Consider the following 19,705-nt stretch of genomic DNA (forward strand, 5'->3'; position numbering starts at 1 on the left):
AAATAAGTATTAAGTTAACGGCCCACAGAGGCTGATGGCCATAAATGACCAATATTTGCCATGTGATGTATGAACTACTCCTGACTTCACTCATATTTAGCTGGAATTAGTTCCAGTATTGTGTGACCCTGAACAAGAAAAAGCAATCTAGAAGATGGATTGTTTCATGAACTCTACAACCCAGGATGAAATCAAAGAAGCTCTGAGGGAAACACTTCAACCTTTGTGGCTGCTCCATCTGGACTTTGAGGAAGCAAACAACATGTGACAGAAAGAGTAAAAACATGATGGTTGAGGAGGGAAGAGAAAAGAAATGTAATTTCTTATGTGTCAACTGAGACAGATCTTCAACAAACATTACCTCCTGACATCTTTCAAACCCAGTAACACACTCAGACAGAAAGTACACACATCACAGAGTAAACAACAATACAGTACAGACAACAGTGCAATAATCATTATGATGGTGAAATCTAACAACCACTGAACAAATGTATGGCCCAACACAGAAGGGCAAACTACTCAGCTGTTTCTTCACATTCCTTTGAAGACTATTGTCTGCTCAGGATTTAAACACTATAATTTACTAAATGTATGATCTTGATCTTCACAAAGTTTTTACTTTATTTATTCTCCGTCTATGTCCTTCTTAATTGCCTTGCTTCAGTGTATTTCCTTTATTCCTTTGTAAAGCACCGTGAGATGCTCTGCCTCAATGGTGCTAGAGAAATAAACTTGCCGTTGTTAAGCAGCGCTGCCTGCTGGCCGGAGCCGGTATCACACAAGTTCCAGTTGAAACAGCGTCCTCTGCTGGCCGGAGCTGGTATCGCATCATTTCCCACAATGCTACTGCCGCACTGGCCCGGAAGTGAGACGTTTATTGACAACATGGCCGCGGAGCGGGGTCTGGATTTGGGCAAAATCGGGATTTGAGGGCTCTCGTCGGCTGCTGCGTTGATAACCCGTCTCCGGCTCGGGAGCGTGCGGGACAGATGCAGTTGAATGACGGGAGCAGCGGGTCCACGGGACGGTGTCAGTGAGCCGAGGAAACGTCCAGAGAGAGCGAGCCGTCATGTCGTTCTTCAAGAGGAAAGGTGAGGAAGAGGAGCCCGCTGAGGGCTGCAGGTTCCCCGGCGTCTCCTAGCTCCCAGTCCGGGTCGGGGCAGGCGGCTCGGGGGATAATTACAGCTTATAAAGGACCAGGACAGAGGGCCGGTGTGTGCGGGGCGCGTGTGGCCGTCGCTCGCTGCTGGAAGGACGGTTAGCTTAGCGGTGGCCTCTCCGTCCCTCCTCGGTGTTATCTGATGCTAACCCGGCAGCTCTATGCTCCTAATCTCTCCCTGCACCAGTCTTTATGCACACAACCAAATTTATAACGTGTACAACACAGCAGTGTTCCCCCTGCGTCACAGCGACACTGTGCTGTGCAACAGTTAAACACCAGAGGAGCCGGTTAGCTCACATCCAGCGTGTGTGGAAGCGGAGGAGGGACGTTATAAAGACACAAAACACTGTGATTACAAACCAGAGATTACATCCTTTCACCCAAATCCATCTGTTTTACAACTGCAATACATGAAACTACACGTACACATTGACGCTGCCCAGTGGGGAAACAAATCTTTGTTCAGCAAATCAGCCAAAGCTGGTGAACATATACATTAAATTTACAGCTAAGGGTGGTGGAACACTGTTAATGTCAGTTCTTTAATGTGTAGTGAGCACAGAGGAGCATTTATAAACTACAAACTGTCTGGTCTTTTTGTTTTGACTGAGCTTTCAAGGACACAGGACTCCCTTGGAGTTGCTTTTCTGTACAACAGAATTGGTGGAAATAATTAGCATTTGTCGCATCAAATGATTTGTCCCTATTAAGCATAACTTCACATAATTACCCTGAACAATAGGTAACCTTAGTGAGATCACCCAGAATCATTTAAACTCTGTGAAATGAATGGGATTGAAGCAGTGTTTGTTTTCTAACTGAGAGTATAATGTTTATGATCAGAACCCTCCACCATGATCCGGGTTATCATGGTTTTATGACGGGAGGATTTATTGCAGGCTTGAGGCCTTACGCCACTTTAGGTTTAAATTCATGATGATTACAGCAGCAATTAGCAACAACCATAGGATGGGTGTCATTGTAACAGGCCTCCTCACATTCCTCTCTGTGGATTTTTAAATAAAATGAATCTTGACCTTAATCTCCTGTAGTGATTTTGAGAAACTGTCTCAGTGAGCCTCGTTTCTAACATCACAATGTGTGACACACTGATTGGGCAACAGAGGCAACCCGTCCTGCGTTTCCTCAGGAAATCAGTGCAGTGACTTTGCTGTGCAGGCTGGGCAGCTGTCGCTCATCTTCAAGAGTCAAATCAGAGTCGTCCCCCCCCCCCCCATCGTATTTGGTGGTCACAGCCGCTGATTCAGCAGTTCTCCAGAATGAGGAAACATTAAAGAGGCTCCACTTCTGAAGCTGCTTGTGTAAGTACTGACAGTTCCCCATGAGAGGAGGGTTGAACTGAACAAAGACAAACAAATTAGAAATCATCCACTCAGTTTGATGGTTTTTTTTCCTCTCAGTTGTATTGTAATATAGACCAAATGCTGGTCAGTCTAACTGCAATCTGCAATTTTCATGACCATAAGATCAGTTTTCACGATTTTCCACTAAATAGAATTTGTCTGGAGCCGCGAAACATGTTAATTATCTGAAAAGAAGAAAAAAAATCATTTCCAAGTTGCTTTCATGAAGTGTCATAGCTCCTGAGGCGAAGGTTGCAAACCTCTGATCTAACTTAATGAAGCACTCCTCTATTTCTGATCGATGTTTTTCACTCCATGTTTATGTTGGAGGCTTTTTGTCTCTTCTCCGTGCCAGCCAAACGATCAGCTCTGGCCCAACTTCTCAGAGGAAGCTCGTCTTCTCCGACCATTCTTTCAATGTCGGCACCTGAAACTGATACTTGGCACAATCCGAGGACACAAATCATTCTGAGCATGTCTCCGCTGCATCGTATAAATGTAATTTTCATTATGAAAGTTGCTCGCTCAGCCTACCAGTGACTCCACATATTTGTGGTGTGAATATCTTGTGCCTTTGAACGCATCGTTTAACCCGTGGAACACACAGTTGCTGTTGAGACGGCGTCAGACTCGATTTGCTCGGGAGGAAAACCAAATCTGAGCAAAGGTCACAAGTCCGAGAAAGGACGTCCTGTGTCGAAGCTCTCTGATGAACGGGACAGAGAGGCCTTTCACGTTCCCGTATTTACCTCCACTTCGGTCATTAACTGTAAATATAATGTAAATATTTGCCTGGTTTGAGTGTATAGATTTCACAGTTCTGTCGTCATACAGACACGTATTATTTTCCCGTCTTTCCAGTGACAGCGACTCCTCCATGAATCTCGCATATCGGTGTGTGTTTGCTCGCTTTGTGATTACATGTCGTACGAAACCTCGAGTTACAGCGTCGCTCTCGTCTTTCTCCCCCACAGCCAAAAGCAAAGAACCCGAGAGAGTGACGGATGCTAAAGTCAGCAGAGGTGAGTTCATCCCACCAAAGATGAGCTGCGCTCAACGCTTACAACTAAAGCAACGTGAATATTTCCGGGAGGTTTTTTAATCCTTTGGTTTCTTCAACTGAATGTTTTCCATCACAGTCCACGTTTCTTTTTAATGACGACAGAAGAAAAAAAACCGGACGGATTAGATTATGAAGGGCAGATCTTTTCAGCGGGGTAATTTAATCTCCATCCATATAAGACTCCATCACAGGGAGGATAAACAAGATCAGTGTCACATTTTATTGTGACATAACAGTTTATCTCTTAATTCTTTTTGTAATTATTTTGGATGTAAGGCTATGAAGTTTAATGGCAAATAATTAGTTTATTTATGGGGACAAGTGACCAAATGTCATAACTTCCCCCAAAAAATCTGGAATAACTAAATATGGTATTGACAGAAAATGAAAACTCAAACACGTACAGTTTTCTTTTTTTGTTTTGTTTTTAAACAAACTTTACATCTCAAGCATATAAAATTGGTGGATAGTCGGGTTCAGTACTGTAAAACACACAACAACAGACTGGAAAAAGCATTTTACAGACGTCCACTGGGAATTGTTTTACACATTTAAAAGCATCTTTAAGCGATAAGCAAATAATAGTATTGGATTTTTCACATTTCTGCAATTTAAGTATTTGATTTTTATAAAAATACACCATTGTGTTTCAATCATTTCATCTATCTCACACAATTTAATCTATATTTTAACGCTTTTTGAGTTCTTTTAAGAAGTGACTGAAAGTCACTGAAAATCTTTTGACTGAATGAATGAATGTCTTGTTTATCCTTGAAAGTGCACATCATATGTGAAAACAGCGGTTTTTTTCATGCCGAAGCTTTTGCACTCGTGCTTCCCAGAGAGACTGACTTTATGAATTTCTCGATTGTAATGGATGTTTTTCCTCAGAGCAGCCTGAATACTGAGCCGTCAGAGCATCGTGCAGCCGCTCTCTGAGATGTGAAATAGAGGATCCGTCTCTCTGAGAACGACGATGAAGCAGATCAGAGCGTCTTAAATAGTCTTAAACAATCAATAAATCCGCTCTCATCAAAGAAGGTCTGAGCTGCTATTAAAGAGCCTTGAACTGATTTTCTTTTAGGTTTTAAATGTTTTTCTTGTCTGCTTTACATAAAAGATTAGCCACACAATACTTTGATAGTGAGCTGACGATCGTGGATATTTACTCCACACCAGAAACTGAATCTGTCAGCCACAAGACATTTATTAATCCAGGCCCAAACTTCCAGGAACAGAGTGTTGTTGTTTTTTTTATTCTGGGTTTTACTTAGTCTTAAGTGATTTTGGATCATTACCTCTAGTTTTTCATCTTTGCTGGTTGCTGGTTGTCGTTAAAATGTGAAACGCCCTCTTCATAGAAATTGGTTTGTTTGTTGTTTATTTTGCAACTGTGGGAAAATATTGGTGCAACATTTCAGTCTTCCCGGAGAATAACTTTCTCCTTTCAGTACAAATGAAGTGCTAATTTACTTTCAGCTGCTAATAGACATGTGTAAGACGAGTCTCTGTAAAATCCCCACACTTTGAAGTGCACACAGCAGAATTCCTGATTTAGCTTTCTTGAAGAAGTGAGTGTGATGTTTGCTCTCTGTGTTTAATCGCTGCTGGTTTTGTTGTCTCAAGGACCGAAACTAGCACCTCCAGCTACTGGAGCAACACGCAGTCAGACACTCATTAGTCTGTCTTCTTTCACACCCCGAGGCCTCTGTATGCCATCCGAGAGCTCTTTGAAGAACGCCCCGGCTAAAAAGAGCTTATTCATACCGAGTCACACTGATGTCATATGTTCAGATTGTCTCCACTTTGACACCATTGTGGACACTGCGCTCATTTTTTAACCTAAATTGTGTTCTCCCGCCCTCCTATCACAGCTCCACTCAGCCCGCACTCTCCGTCACTGGGACAGAGGAACCACAATGCCATCCAGGAGGCCGCCGGGCCCAGCCATGTGGCCATCAACGCCATCTCCGCCAACATGGACTCCTTCGCCCGCGGCCGCACCGCCATCCTCAAGAAACAGCCCAGTCACATGGAGGCGGCGCACTTTGGAGATTTGGGTAAGAGCACATGTTCGACACTTGGGGAAACTGGAAAGCCTGGCTCTTTGGATCTGAAGCAGAAACTAAGGCCATGTTTACACGTACCAGGGTATCTTTAAAAAACTGTGATATTTATCTGCATTTACACATAAACGCAGCTACGACTCACCACAAACGATGATTCTTTAAAACTCCGGCCACAGTGGAGATCTGGATAAACTCTGTGTCTCCGATTGCGGATATTTACCTCACAATTCGTGATGTCATGTTTTTTTTCCAGGATTCTGATTGCCTATCATGGTTTCATGTTTCTCGCTACACTGCCCCCTACAGGATTGGCTGTGTTTAGCAGCTCTGAACCAGGTGTATATGCGGTCAGGGTAAATTAAGAATTAATTTTTTTAAATGTAGAGGTAATTATCCGTTTTTCAAAAAACCTGGGTACGTGTAAACGTGCCCTCAAAAGAAGTGGTTCAACAAGCAGCTCATTTGGATTCAATGATTTTTTCCTCTATATGTGTTTTTTCTTTGACCGTCAGAATATCACAAATCTATTTCAAATCAGTGACGTGAAACGTGATCCAAGATTGAATTTCAAAGCAGCCGCAGTATGAACGGTCATGTAGTTTTTCATCTGACTTTTACATCATTGTAGTGAAACTGGCGTCGCAATTCTACGTCAGAGGAGGTGAAACATGGCATTGATATTGGAACAATAGATAAAAGTCTTCAACTCCAAACCCGATAAATGCTGACGTGTATAGCATCCATATTGACTGTATTTTCATTTATAACTTGAAGATGTAGACCAGGGGTATTCAATACCGGGCCTCCAGGGCCGGTGTCCTGCACGTCTCGGCTCTCTCCAGGCTTCAGCACGCCTCAATCTGAGATTGATGTCATTATCAAAAGCTCAATAACGACCCCCTTATTGCATTCAGGTGTGTTGCACAGACATAATACATGCAGGACAGCGGCCCTCAAGGCCCGGAATTGAATACCCCTGATGTAGACGTTTCACACTGCAAGTCTGATGACAGTCAGATTTATGTTATAACATAAACAAATCAAATTATTTTATCTCTTCTGCTAAAAAATTTATCATAAATTTTCTTTTGTGTTTAAGGTGACTGCTTCACTTCACTTTTGCATCAGTATAGTGGATCGAACTTCCTGCAGTTTTGTGCAAATGCAGAAACCTCTTCACTAATCTCACTGAAGGCCATCAGCTGACTTCTTTCATAAATGTAAACGAGCACTCAAACATTCTCTAGTCTGGCAGGTTGCTAGATGACGTATTCACTGTTATCGCTCTTTTGGTTTTAATGGGAAGTGCTCTGCAATGGTATTGGTTGGTGTGATCGGCGGGTGCCGTGATACGAGTGTTCCCGGCTGGCATGTTGACTGACAGCAGTGACGTGAGCCGCATGAGCAGTTTGACCAGAGAATAGCAGAGGTGAGTCAGGCGGAGGTGGAGGTGGAGGAACCTGTGGTGCAGCTCCAGCTTCAGGATGTGAATGGGTACAACCGAGCTCCACTCATTCCTGCACTGCTGCTTCAACAAAAGGAAGGTTATGTGTGAGAGGATGAGCCCCACCTCAAACCCCTCACACATCCATCCAGATTGTTTTTGTTTCCCTTCATTTCTTGTAAACAATACACAACCTGTCTGTGTTAATTTAGTTTTACAGTCAACACAGCCACTTCCACAATGTGGCGCTGCCTGTTCTTCCAGTCCTCTTCTCAATTTGTGAATTTGTCTTGACAATACTATGTGTTGTCTAGTTTACGTAGGCGTCATTCGTGAACTACACACTGTTTTGTCTGCTGTTCTCGGCCATCCTTGTACGTATTTTCACACACATTTGACACTTTTTCCATGAAAAATTTCACTTGTTCTGAGATATTTCGAGCAGATGTGGGATTAGGTTCTTGGTATCATGAGAAATAAAATCTTGGAAACAGGAAGTTCTGGTTTTGGGACTTCTCTGGGTAGTTTGTATGATTTCTCTGTTCATACTTGAGTTTTAGAGCATTGCACACACAGTCGGTGTTGTGCCTCTATCATTGTGGCCTGTAGGTGGCGACTTCACCCTTTCTGCTTCAGTTGGGATTGTGAGAGTAAGAAAGGTAACTCAGGGGCCACCTGAACAGAATCTGTCTCCCTGTAAAAAGATATGTAAATGAAGACTTTGATAATAAATCAGATGTTGCCTGTGTAGTTGTGATCTCGAACCGTTTTCAACTGTGTGATCTTCAAATATCTGAAGAGGTTGATTGAAAAGCACCTTGCTCTCTGTGACACCTCTCCAGGCGTCGTCTTGTTTTCAAAGAGCAACCACAACAGCACAAATACTGAGCCCACGCTTCACTCTGTGTACAGCTGATGTGCTCTGATTCATAATCCAGCAGCAGCCGGGTTTGCAGTCAATGAGCACGCTCCCTCTCTTATTTAGTTTTCTGTGTTTGCAGTTGCTTTTCCCGCAGGATGGAGGGTGTTGCCCAAACAAACTGGTCTCTATTCGAGACACGGTAAAGTCAAATAACGCGGGGACCCATCTGAAATCTCAATGTGTTTGTTGTTTTTGTGAGTTTGGAGTCTGTTTTGATTGGGATGTCAAAGGTTGCTGTTGATGCCAGAGTCACTGCTGACCACTTCATACATGCATGACTGACGGCACGGACAGGACACAGATGATTTTGACATGCGGCTGCGAAAAGTTTGTCTGGGTTAAATCATCTGTGAAATTGCATAGTCTAAGGCCACCTCCAGACAGACAGCTAGCCAGAGAGAGAGAAAGAGAGAGAGAGGGTGAGCTGGAAATTCGTCAAAACAAATAACCAGCAGTTTAGATTCAGCTCACGCCACCGTTCAGCCTGAACCAAATGCTGAGCGCCGCACACAGAAAATCCACTTTTTATTCTATTTCTTGTTGCAGCTCATCAATAAACTACAGTTTAGCCCTGGTGTGAAGGGTGAAAGCAAGAAATAAAATAGAGTGCAGTGCTTAGGCTGTTACTAGAATGAAGGATTTCAGTGTCTAATGTGTGCTGACAGGTGGTTTTTATGTAAACGGGAGGCTTTGCTAACTGCCGGGTATCAGCCCATAAATATACATTTAACACATGAAATGCAAATGTTTTTTTGTTTTTTTTACTTGGATGATAACAACATATTTCTTTTTATACTGAATTTAGATTGAAGTGAGTTGTATAAAATAGCAAAGTAAGAATGAAGGATTGTACAGCAAAATATTAAGAATTGCATATACCCCTTTTGAAATGGGACGTCTGAAGAAATACATTGATTTATAATCATTTGCAGCCAAAAATCCTGCCAGAGGAACTATTGTGGTCTGTTAGATGACTAAACAGAAGGTAAAACATTGAATTTAGTTAGTTATATACCGTTTTATTAAGAGTAGAGAACAAAACATAGAGAAGCAACCTGAGTCCAGAGGTCAGTGACCCAGCAGTGGAAGCTCGTAATATAGCATTAAAATAAGAAAAACACATTTTTCTACTGTGAAACACCAATTTTGTGAGTGAACAGTCGCTAGCTCTGCTAGTCAAGGTGTAATAATGTCCTGTAATGTGAAAAATGTGATCGTTTTAGATATGATAAAGCTATAATAATAAAAGTAATTTTCATTTCATTCAAGGTTTCCAGTGACCCTCTGAGCGCCAGTCAAGCACAGCTAAAGGGCAACATATGGCCATCTTGTGGCATCATATGGCCTTTTGATGTACATGTCATCTGAATAGAAGCCCTGTGGCAGAGAGAATTTGTATCTTTGAGCAGATTTACAAAATATAGCATAAAGTCGAGTCATTTGTTGTAATTTTGATGATTAATAGTGGCATCTGTGTGCTTGTTGTTTCAGGCCACTCCAGCGTGAACTATCAGCCCCAGGAGACCCGTTCCCGGCTGTCAAAGACAGTGGACCAGGTCCTCCGGGACAACGTGGCGATGCCTCACTACATGCACTTCACGGAGCGACGTGGCGCCGACCACCTGGTCCGCTTCTGGCTGGAGGCGGAGAGTTTCCGCTCCAACAGCTGGTCGCGCGTCCGAGCGCACAGCCTCAACTCGGTGAAACACAGCTCCCTGGCCGAGCCGGTGCCCGCCTCCGCGGACGGCTCGGACCTCGCCCAGAGCGTTTCCGACGCCCTCGCCCGGCACAGTAGTGGCGAAGGGCCCGCCGTGCTGTCGGAGAGGCGGGACTCTATCGGCACAGAGGCAGGCCTGAGACCCGGCACACCGCGAGCGGAGACCCCCAGCAGGCAGGCGTCCCCCAGGACGGGGACGCCTTTCAAGGTGCAGCCCAACAACACGCTGCGCGAGCTCTCGGACAAACTCATGAAAAGTAAGTCGCCATCAAACCGCTGGTTTCACATCCTGATCCCCCGATTTATTACCGGACAAAATGAAAATGAATTATAAAGGCCGTCTGGCCTCAGTGTTAATAGACACTTTTTTTAATTAGCACATACAAAACCCCCGAGTGCAGCAGCTCAGAAATGACTGCAAAAAGTCTTTGTGCTCAGCTGAGGGTGGAAATGTGCCGCATTAGAAAAAGCAAAGGTCACGTGGTGCAGGGAAAACAGATTTGGCAAACATAACATCAACTCTGTGTGAAGAGACGCATTAATAGCAGCTTCACGGCCATATTCCCGTCACATCTCACTCTCTTTATGACTGTTTCTCCTTTTCAAATTTCTGCACACATTCTCCAGAGAACCCAGTTAGCCCTCAATCTTTTCCCCTGATGCCTTCAACTCCTTATATTTACTTATATACTTTGTCATCAGGAACCCAAAATGTTTCTTTACAGAAAGTTGTTTATTAGTAAAGAAAGTTGAGGCTTGCCTGGGTTGAAATAGATAGATTGTGATACTCTTGTTATTGAGTTGACTCACTAACAGGGGCAGTAATAAAATATAGTGATATTCACATTGCAAACACGTTCAATACAGCCAAGGTCAATTTACTTCAGTGAATCGAGTCTTTTAGACATAATAGAAGCTTAATTTTATCAGGGAGAGCTCAGAGCGCTTCCCAATTATGAATACCTGCATTTGGGCACTTTACAATACAGAGTACTGATACGAGTACCTAAATATGCAATTATACCTTTTAGCATTACTATAAAAGTGTTTTGATTTTAGATGCTGTGAACATTTTGTGTGAGTTTCTCAAACATGACACCATTCACATAGTTCTCTCACTGTCAAATCGCTTTTGTTGCCTGTTGCCGCCAGGTTTGACCAAACGTGTATTGAATGAAGTGAAATCCGATCCATCGATATGAGATATTTTAATATGGAAATGACCTCATTTACAATGTCTTTTGTCTGTGCTCATCACACCTGTGCTACTTGACATGCGTTTGTTGTCATTCAGTGTGGATACTTGCAGATGCAGACATTTAGATCATCGTTCAAATTCACATCAGGTGGCAAGAAATAAAATAAATTAGTACCTAAATAAACAAAGTCAAAGTGGAGAATTACAAGTTCAACCACTGTTTGAAATGATGTGTAACGTTCTTCATAACGCCTCAGATTGAGAGCAGAAAACTAAAAACCCATCAACCATGCTTTCTGGTGCTGTCGTAAATTAAAACCTTATTGGAGTATGGTAAATACAACTATTAATAATATATTGGCTTATGATATACCAAATAACTGTTGTCATGCTCCTGAAAATTGTTTGACTTATTGCCAGTAAAAAGGCTCTAACCAGGAAGTGGTACAAAGTGGAAACACCAAATAAGGAACCGTGGTTCTTGTTCATCCTGGATATTCATTGAAGTGAAAGGTTGATTGAGGTGTTAATACTCAAGGGTCATATATTTGACAAGGACAGGGGGAAATGGAACACCTACAGGGAACATGAAACCAATAATTAAATGGACTCATTTAAAGGACTGAGAAAGAGAACCACACGTGTTGGAGGTGGCCCTCTGTATTTATGTTGTCAACAAATAACAAATAAAATAAAAAAAAAGCTGTTAAAAAGAAAAGAAGTGGGCGGTGGAGATGAGGAGGAAGGCCACCAGCTCCGCCCTAATTCTGACAAATATTTTGTCCATTTTGCGATGGAAACATCTTTCCTTAACCGCGTGCTGCTTTCACTTTGCAGGTATAGAAAAGGACGCTGTTACCATCTTCACAAAGTACATCTCCCCAGACGCAGTGAAGCCCATCCCCATCACAGAACCGATCAGGAACGACATCATTGGTGAGTTTTCAGGAATGCTGCACAATTTGCTCCTTGTTAACAATTTCAAAACATTTTTTTTTTTTGCTGTCGTATCAGCGCATGAACAGTTTAACTCGTGTTCAGGACACATGGCACCGCAGCCTCACTACACCTGAATGTTATTGCGTAATCTGGTTGCAGTCATGAAGATTTTTTTTTTTTTCTTTCTTTCTTTCTCTGCAGCTAAGATTTGTGGCGAGGACGGTATGGTGGACCCAAACTGCTTCGTCATCGCACAGTCCGTAGCTTTCTCCATCCTGGAGCAACAGTGAGTTCCTGTCTGTTGTTTCTGGGACAAAGCTTCCCGGTTGCTCTGTTTTGACATATAGATTGAAAGTTGGGCCGCTCCGTTTGTCATTTCTTCCACTGCGTTCCCATCCGCCGCAGAGGCTTTTCTCACCTGTGACGTGCTGTCTGATTTCCAGGCACTTTAGTGAATTCCTGCGGAGCCACCACTTCTGTAAATACCAGATTGAAGTGTTGACGAGTGGCTCCGTTTTCCTGGCTGACATCTTGTTCTGTGAGTCGGCGCTCTTCTACTTCTCGGAGGTGAGCCGGCCCCGCTCTCCGTGAAGCACTTTATTTATGGCTGCTCGTTACACATTGCCGCACTTGTCATACCGCTTCCTTTCACACACAATCCCCACCTCTCTTTGACTCTTTGTTGTTCATCCGGGCTTCGAAGCTGCACAATGAAATGAAAGAAATACCTGGATGCTGTTTTTACAATCTCTCTCTTGAATGTAAAACGCAGCTCGGACACATTTGAGTGATTCCCATCCTCTTGCTTCTGCTCGCTCACAGTACATGGAGAAGGAGGAGGCCATGAATGTACTGCAGTTCTGGCTGGCGGCAGATAACTTCCAGAACCAGCTGGCGGCTAAGAAGGGCCAGTACGACGGGCAGGAGGCTCAGAACGATGCAATGATCCTCTACGACAAGTAGGTCCTCTGTCTGCTCCTGTCGAGTGGAAGTCGTCTCCAAAAACACGCAGAATGAGAAATTCTGGAAAAGTGATCCATTCAGTCAGAACTCACTCCCTCGTTTTTCATTGCCCAGCTTAACAACATGATTGACATTTATCTTCTTAGTTTATCTGTACCTGCTTTATCCGTCTCGTGCGAGAGAGGCAGGATACATCCCGGACAGGCTGCTAGTTAATCACTGAGCAAACGCAGAGAGACAGAGAGGCACCCACTCACAGTACCTTTGGGCAATTTAGAGCCTCAAAATGAATCTAATCAGCGTGTTGTTGGATTGTGGGAGGAAGCTAAAGTATATGATAGAAATAAACCAGAAGCGCCCTGCAACGACACAATGCCTCCCTGGACTCTCACACAGCTACGATTTCATGCATTATGTAATGCTTGAGCGGGTTTTCTTTCAGCTATAGCTTTACAGACGCGTTTGGATAAAAAAACAAGCCTTGCCTTTTGCAGCTGAAGTCGATTGAGGGTAACGGTTAGACTGGAGCAGCGGTGGATTATTGGTTCAGTTCAATTTTATTTCAACAGCGATAAACACAACACAGTCATTTCAAGGCACTTTTCCAGAGAAAAAAACCCAACAACTCCACACGAGCAAGCAGAAGAGACGGTGGAAAGGAAAAACTCCCTATTGACAGGAAGAAACCTGCAGAACAGGTGGAGACTTTCTGCAGTTTCGGTTGGGGTAATGGGAAAGGAGAGAAAAGGATAGGTCAGTGGAGAGGGATTCAAAGCTCAGCGGAGGTCTCCCAGCAGTCTGAACCTATAGCAGCTTCACCAGGAAAGGTCCAGGGTGTTTGGATAGAGAAGATAGCTTGTGGATGATTGTTTGCTGGTTCTAATCCCTCTACTGACAGGTCACCACATGAGGCATTTACTTTAATCACCTTCATCTAATTTCCGTTTTTGCTACAAAATGCAAGCTGTTCTTGTCTATACCTGGGTACACTTTTCTGTGCCAGACGATCTCTTCTGACCTTTAAATACCACAGTGGGATTACAACTCTCAGATTAAAGCCCCGTCTGCGTTGCATTGCATTTTGGGTATTGAACATGAGCTCAAACCCGCTCTGCTTCCTCTCCAGGTATTTCTCACTCCAGGCCACCAACCCTCTGGGCTTCGGCGACTCCGTGCGGATGGAAATAGAGTCGAATATCTGCCGAGAGGGGGGGCCACTCCCCGACTGTTTCACCACTCCACTCAGACAGGCCTGGACCACCATGGAGAAGGTCAGGCTGTGTTGGGTTGAGGAACCCCTAAACACGTAGAAAGTAGCATTGCTCTTTTAAAGGTTTAATTAAATGGATTTTGGATTAATCTGCTTGAGCTGCTTTCAGATGTCATTAGGATCTCCCTTAAAGGTTTTGTGTTATAAGTCACAGACAAATCGGCCCATTACACCTCTGACAAATGCTCCTGCCTTTACTTAATGAAAAGAAAGCTGGTAGATAAAGGTCAGGAATGAGCCTTTGTAACTTTGTAACTGCTCCAAACTGAAGGAGTCAGCTCATTATTTTTAACCCCCCCCCCCCCCCCCCCCCCCCCTTTATTTTTTTTAAATTTCTAAAAAGATTTTGCTTGTGTGCAGGTCTACATGCCAGGCTTCCTATCTAGCAACCTTTACTACAAATACCTGAGTGACCTCATCAATTCAGTGCGCGCCGATGAGTTTATGAATGTCAACGCGGCGGGTCAGGGCGGGCCCGCGGACAACGACCGCACCAGTTCAAATGCCAGCGAGGGCTCCCAGACTCAGGTGAGACCCGCCCCCTCCTCACCAACGTTCAGACCAGACCACATCTTCACCTTCAGTGTCTGTTGACATTTAGACCTGTCCTGCCTCGTTACGGGAACAATGACGACGACTCTTGTCAATGCCAAAGGGTCGTGGCCGTTGTTGTCGTTCGGTTGTGTTCATACAAACAATAGAAAACGCTGCCAGGAACTCCTAACATTTAGTGACTTCCACAACAGAGTGCCAAACGGGCCGCGATCAAGATCCTGAAGAACTTTGACGAGGCGATCACGGTGGACGTTGCCAGCCTGGACCCGGAGTCCCTGTACCAGCGGCCGTACGCAGGGTGAGTTAACTCTGAGTGAAGGAAGGTTGATCCCGCTGTAGCACGCCTCTCTTTACAGATCTTCTGGTACCTTATTTATCTTTCCACAGTATTCCTTGTTATATTTCTCTCCTTTTATGTTTCTCTGATCGCCCAACAGCCACTTGAATTTCACTGTTGTATCTTTGTTTTTATTGACTCCTTCAAAGAGTTTTATGAGCTCGCCTTTTACAGTCCCGCTACCAAAATAATTCAAGAGCGTGAGCTTATTGGAAAAACAAAGCTGCATTCTGCCAGATCAGTTTTGTTTTTTTTATTTAAACACCAATAAAATTTACAGTGATTGCTTGAACAGACACACAGAGTGTGTGATCGCAGTGTCCTCTGTTTCCTCACTTGATCCTGTGTCCTTGTAGGAAGATGACGTTTGGGAAGGTGAACGAGATGGGCCAGTTTATCAGGGAGGCCGAGCCAGAGCCGGATGTGAAGAAATCCAAAGGTTTTCATTTTTACCCTCGTCTCCTTTCCCTCACTCTGTCGTATTTTTATCTCTCTCCTCTTTCGCAGTGAAAAACATCTTCACTGCGCCCCTGAATATAAACCTCATCCGCCTGCTTCTAGTCCACTGAAATATTTAAAAACCTTCCTCTTGAGGAGGAAAAAAAAAAAACAGCTTTCACTACTCTTTAGGTTTAACAACATACACAACACTTTATTTATTTTGGAGCTCGGAGTCCATTTTCTGCATGGAGGGAGGGGGAAAGGAGACGTCGGCCTAAATTTAGCAGTGCTGATAAAATGTGATTCACATAATAACAGATCATAAATTGTAGTGAGACACTAAATCCCTGGATATAAACTAGCAATCCTGTCTAGACTCAATTGAAATCTTTGTGAGAAATGCAGTTTTTCCTCCAGTATTACAGCGTGGTTTACGGTCTCCTCTGCTCCTCCTGGTCAGGTTCCATGTTTTCTCAAGCCATGAAGAAATGGGTACAAGGCAACTCGGATGAGGTGAGCTGCAACTCCAGATTCACATTTCATTGACTGTAGAAGAATTGAGACAATGACTCTCGATGCCGTTATTCTTGCGATGAAGGCTCAGGAGGAGATGGCGTGGCAGATCGCTAAGATGATCGTTAATGACGTCGTCCATCAGTCGAACCACGACAGTCCCGGCAGGAGCACCAAGGTACACAACCTCACCCAGCTGGTATAGCCGTGCACTGATATGCTGGACAACCAATGATAATACATCATATTTTAGATTAAGAAAATATGTAAACACTTGATTTACATATGTCTAAAACTGACTAATTGATAAATGTAATCCAGAACAGAATCACGACATTCATCGGGTACATTAGATCAGGGCTATAATTAATTCTATAAGTTGCACTTTTTTTTTGTTATTTGGCTGCTTTTTGTAACTTGTAACTGAGGAACTGGAGAAAAAGCTGATGAAGCTTGAAGAATCATCTGTACATAGAAAAATACATACTTATGATTTATATCCTGGAAATGTTGATATTTCTGTTAATTGTATGAATAATTTTACATACATTTCTAATTTATACACGGGAGTCTTTGGACCCTCCGATGGTCTGGTTTTGGCCCGCGGGCCACATGTTTGGCAGCCCTTGGTTGGATATGATGGTTCAGGTCACTGACAGGGAGCCAGAGAATAGAAGCCTTCTCACCTCATCTCGGTCCCATTAAGAGATGCTTGAAACTGCTCTCAGACTGCAAAGAGCCTTTCTGTTGAGCCTGTCCTCTGAAATCGGACTCTTTGCAGCCCAATGACTGACATCATATCGTCCTTCCATTGTTGGAAAAGAGGAGGAGAGCAGAACTCCCATTCTCTCAAAATGAGCCTTTCTGCGATTATCATGACCAATGTCAATGGTCTCCGGATGGCAGTGTGAAAACCATCAGTGAGCTGAGAGACACTGAAAATTACCGGCCCAGTTTCCTTCTGCAAAAAGTTTTTTTTATACCCTGAAGAAAAAGTGTGATATTTTCAACCAGAGTCCAGTTTGACAAATCCAGAATCCACTGAAGTTAAAGTTCATGTAGGATAATGTGATAATTAGTCTCGGTGTCTGTGTCAGGATATAATGAAATGGTTTCTATTTGTTTCCTGCATCACTTCTGTGTTAAGTTATTACAAAATATGATGAAGTATGTAAAATTAAATGTGTAGATGGTATCCTCAGTTATTTGCACTTTGGGGAGGCAGAGATGTGTTTACTAAAGTCCAAACATTAAAACAACGTGGCTCATATCTTTCTTATTAAATTGTTTCTGATTGAAGTGATTAGATTGATTTATAAGGACTAAGAATATCTTCCCATTCATCCAGTGAATCAATCCCATGATGCTTTGCTCTGTGACATTGGCTGTTTGAGACATGCAGCTTTAACCAGAAGCCCTCTGCTGTGTTTGTTTTTGCGATTCTATTGGAACTAGAGCTTTCATTGGATCGCTGTTTAGTGGGATTTTATGTCACCTCAGCTAATAGCAGTAAGGTCACATGATCAGCGGAATCAATGTTAACCTTTTAATAAAGTCAGTAAAATGACTTGACGGTCACTGCAGAGGTGGACGTATCTGTTAACATCTGTTCATCCTCTGCGTTGTATTGCCATAACTACTCAATAAATCCAATCAAGATCTCGAGGACGACATGAGCTTTTTGTTTCACATCCACTAAAACAACTCCAGTATTAAACAATCTAAACTCAGAATTTCATACTACATTGAGCCCCGTCTTTTGGCATGACTTAAGCAAACATTTTGTAAGAAGCAGACTGTGTTTGGAAACAAATCCCTGAATTCGCTTCACACAAACCTCAAACTGATCGGGATGATGTCTTTCTTCTTCTTCCCTGTCTGCAGTTATGACCCCCACCGACGCACCAAAGGACCGCCACTCCCTGCAGACGCTGGCTGAGCCAGAGACGAACTGCACACAGGGTTCACACTGCACCCAACTGCATTACTCTGAGAAAGAACAAGGCTTTTTATCACCATGTGTCTGCACGCGTGTGAGTGTTTGTGTGTGTGTGTGTGTGTGGGTTTGTGTGCGTGCGTGCGTGCGTAGCTGCAAGATCGGGTGAATGATTGTTCACGCATGGGCTGTTAGAAAAACTTGAAGTACATCATCGTTCCAACCTCCCAGCTCCATAACACTATAAAGGTACACGTGGAGGCGGCGAAAGTGAAGCAGAGCGCTCGCGCCAGACTGAAAGGAAGCCTCTCCTGAGGGAGGAGGCGTTCAGGACGACGCCAGAAGAAAGCCGGCACAAAGAACAAGCAGCAGCACGTCGCGCCGGACTGCCGCTGCTTTGTCCGTCTTATCTCGGACCTTCGGAGGGTGTGACAGAGACTGAAGAAATCTCACTCCCTCGTGGCACACCTCCCCACACCTTTTATAACCATTCCTTGTTTTTACATGAAATCTCTCTCTAAAGGGTCAGCTTAAGAGCTTAAGAGCTTATCAGCTTCGGAGCGTTGTACAGTTTTTGCATACGCTTCCCTCTGTTTGCCCGGAGCGTTAAAGTCAGTCGCTGCCCCGCGTCGGCCGCTCATGTACTGTAGATTACGTGGAAATGTGACAATGAAGCAGAAGAAGAGCCGATGAAGTTCTGGGACGATTTGCCCTTCTGTCTGAATATCCCTGGCACCTTGACAAAGCGTAGAAGAAATACTCCTTAATGAACTTTTTAAGTGCTCCAATTGTGTTGGAAAAACTCCAAGCTCTGTGTCCTAAATGTTCTATCTATAAATATATATGTAGATTTCTGGTTTACCCCATATATTAATGTTAGTCCTTTTTAAACGAAAAGAAGTAAAAAAGTGACTGCAGTTTTTGTTTTTTTTTAAATTATGGACTATTCAACTGGAAAGTGTGCTCAATAAATCAAACTTTTTCCACCCCCCCCCCAATTTCTTTCCAGCCTTACCAAGATGTGGAAACAAACCAGAAAAGACTCTTGGTACTATGTACCTCTAATGTTTTCTGACATGTACGTGTACTTAATCTATAATATATTTAAAAATGTGTTTGATTTAAATACATATATTATAAAATGTTTTGTTTTTTTCGTGTCATGTTTGTTTTGGGCTGTTAATAATGGGCTGTTATCGCCTCTGACCATGTGGGGGCAATGTTGGTTGAGGGTAAACCTGATGAAGGGAGCAGAGAAGGAAGGGTATAATAGTGTCCAGCGTTCCGGTGGGATGAATTACACACATATGTTCCTATTTTTGCAAAAACGGGTTCAAAAAGGGTCGTTTTCTGTAAAAATCCTGCGTCAAGAGCTCATTATTACTAAGGTAAACCTGCACGTGCAGAGGCAACGCCCACCTCAAATATCTGACACCACGTGAGCTGTGATTGGTTAAAACGTTGTTATGGTAACCTCACAATTAGAAAATAGCAACAGAAATTAATGATCACATTTAAAGTCTTTAAACAATCAGAAAAATTACCGTTTTTAAAAACTACATGTAGAATTGAGAGGATTGAAGATACTCAAGAAAAGAGATTGTAGATTATGCTACAGAAGATTCAACCCTGATGATGCAAACTATTGGGAAAAGTTTAATCATTTATTAAAATAATTTGTGATTTGATTATTCAAATTGAGTGAAAATGCGTTAAAATAACTGAGCTGAACCTGTGTTCCCATGACTGTGTTTTAAATGTCTTAACAGACACGAGAAGTGAGGTCACTGACAAGGTACAGCATGTAAA

The 19,705-nt window shown here is 43.2% G+C and overlaps 1 protein-coding gene across 1 annotated transcript; it reads left to right on the forward strand.

Moving 5' to 3' along the window:
• Positions 1–856: 856 nt before the first annotated feature.
• akap10 (A kinase (PRKA) anchor protein 10) lies at positions 857–18,891 on the forward strand. The gene is made up of 15 exons (XM_080482472.1): positions 857–1,094; positions 3,504–3,551; positions 5,467–5,652; positions 9,519–10,001; positions 11,780–11,878; positions 12,083–12,167; positions 12,325–12,448; positions 12,704–12,840; positions 13,971–14,115; positions 14,475–14,642; positions 14,861–14,967; positions 15,363–15,445; positions 15,908–15,960; positions 16,046–16,138; positions 17,845–18,891. Exons 1-15 carry the CDS (start codon positions 1,073–1,075, stop codon positions 17,848–17,850), a joined length of 1,839 nt encoding a protein of 612 aa, XP_080338598.1. The 5' UTR covers positions 857–1,072; the 3' UTR covers positions 17,851–18,891.
• The last annotated feature ends 814 nt before the right edge of the window (positions 18,892–19,705 follow it).

Source organism: Lipophrys pholis (assembly GCF_963383615.2).
Source record: "Lipophrys pholis genome assembly, chromosome: 16".
Lineage (NCBI taxonomy): Eukaryota > Metazoa > Chordata > Actinopteri > Blenniiformes > Blenniidae > Lipophrys > Lipophrys pholis.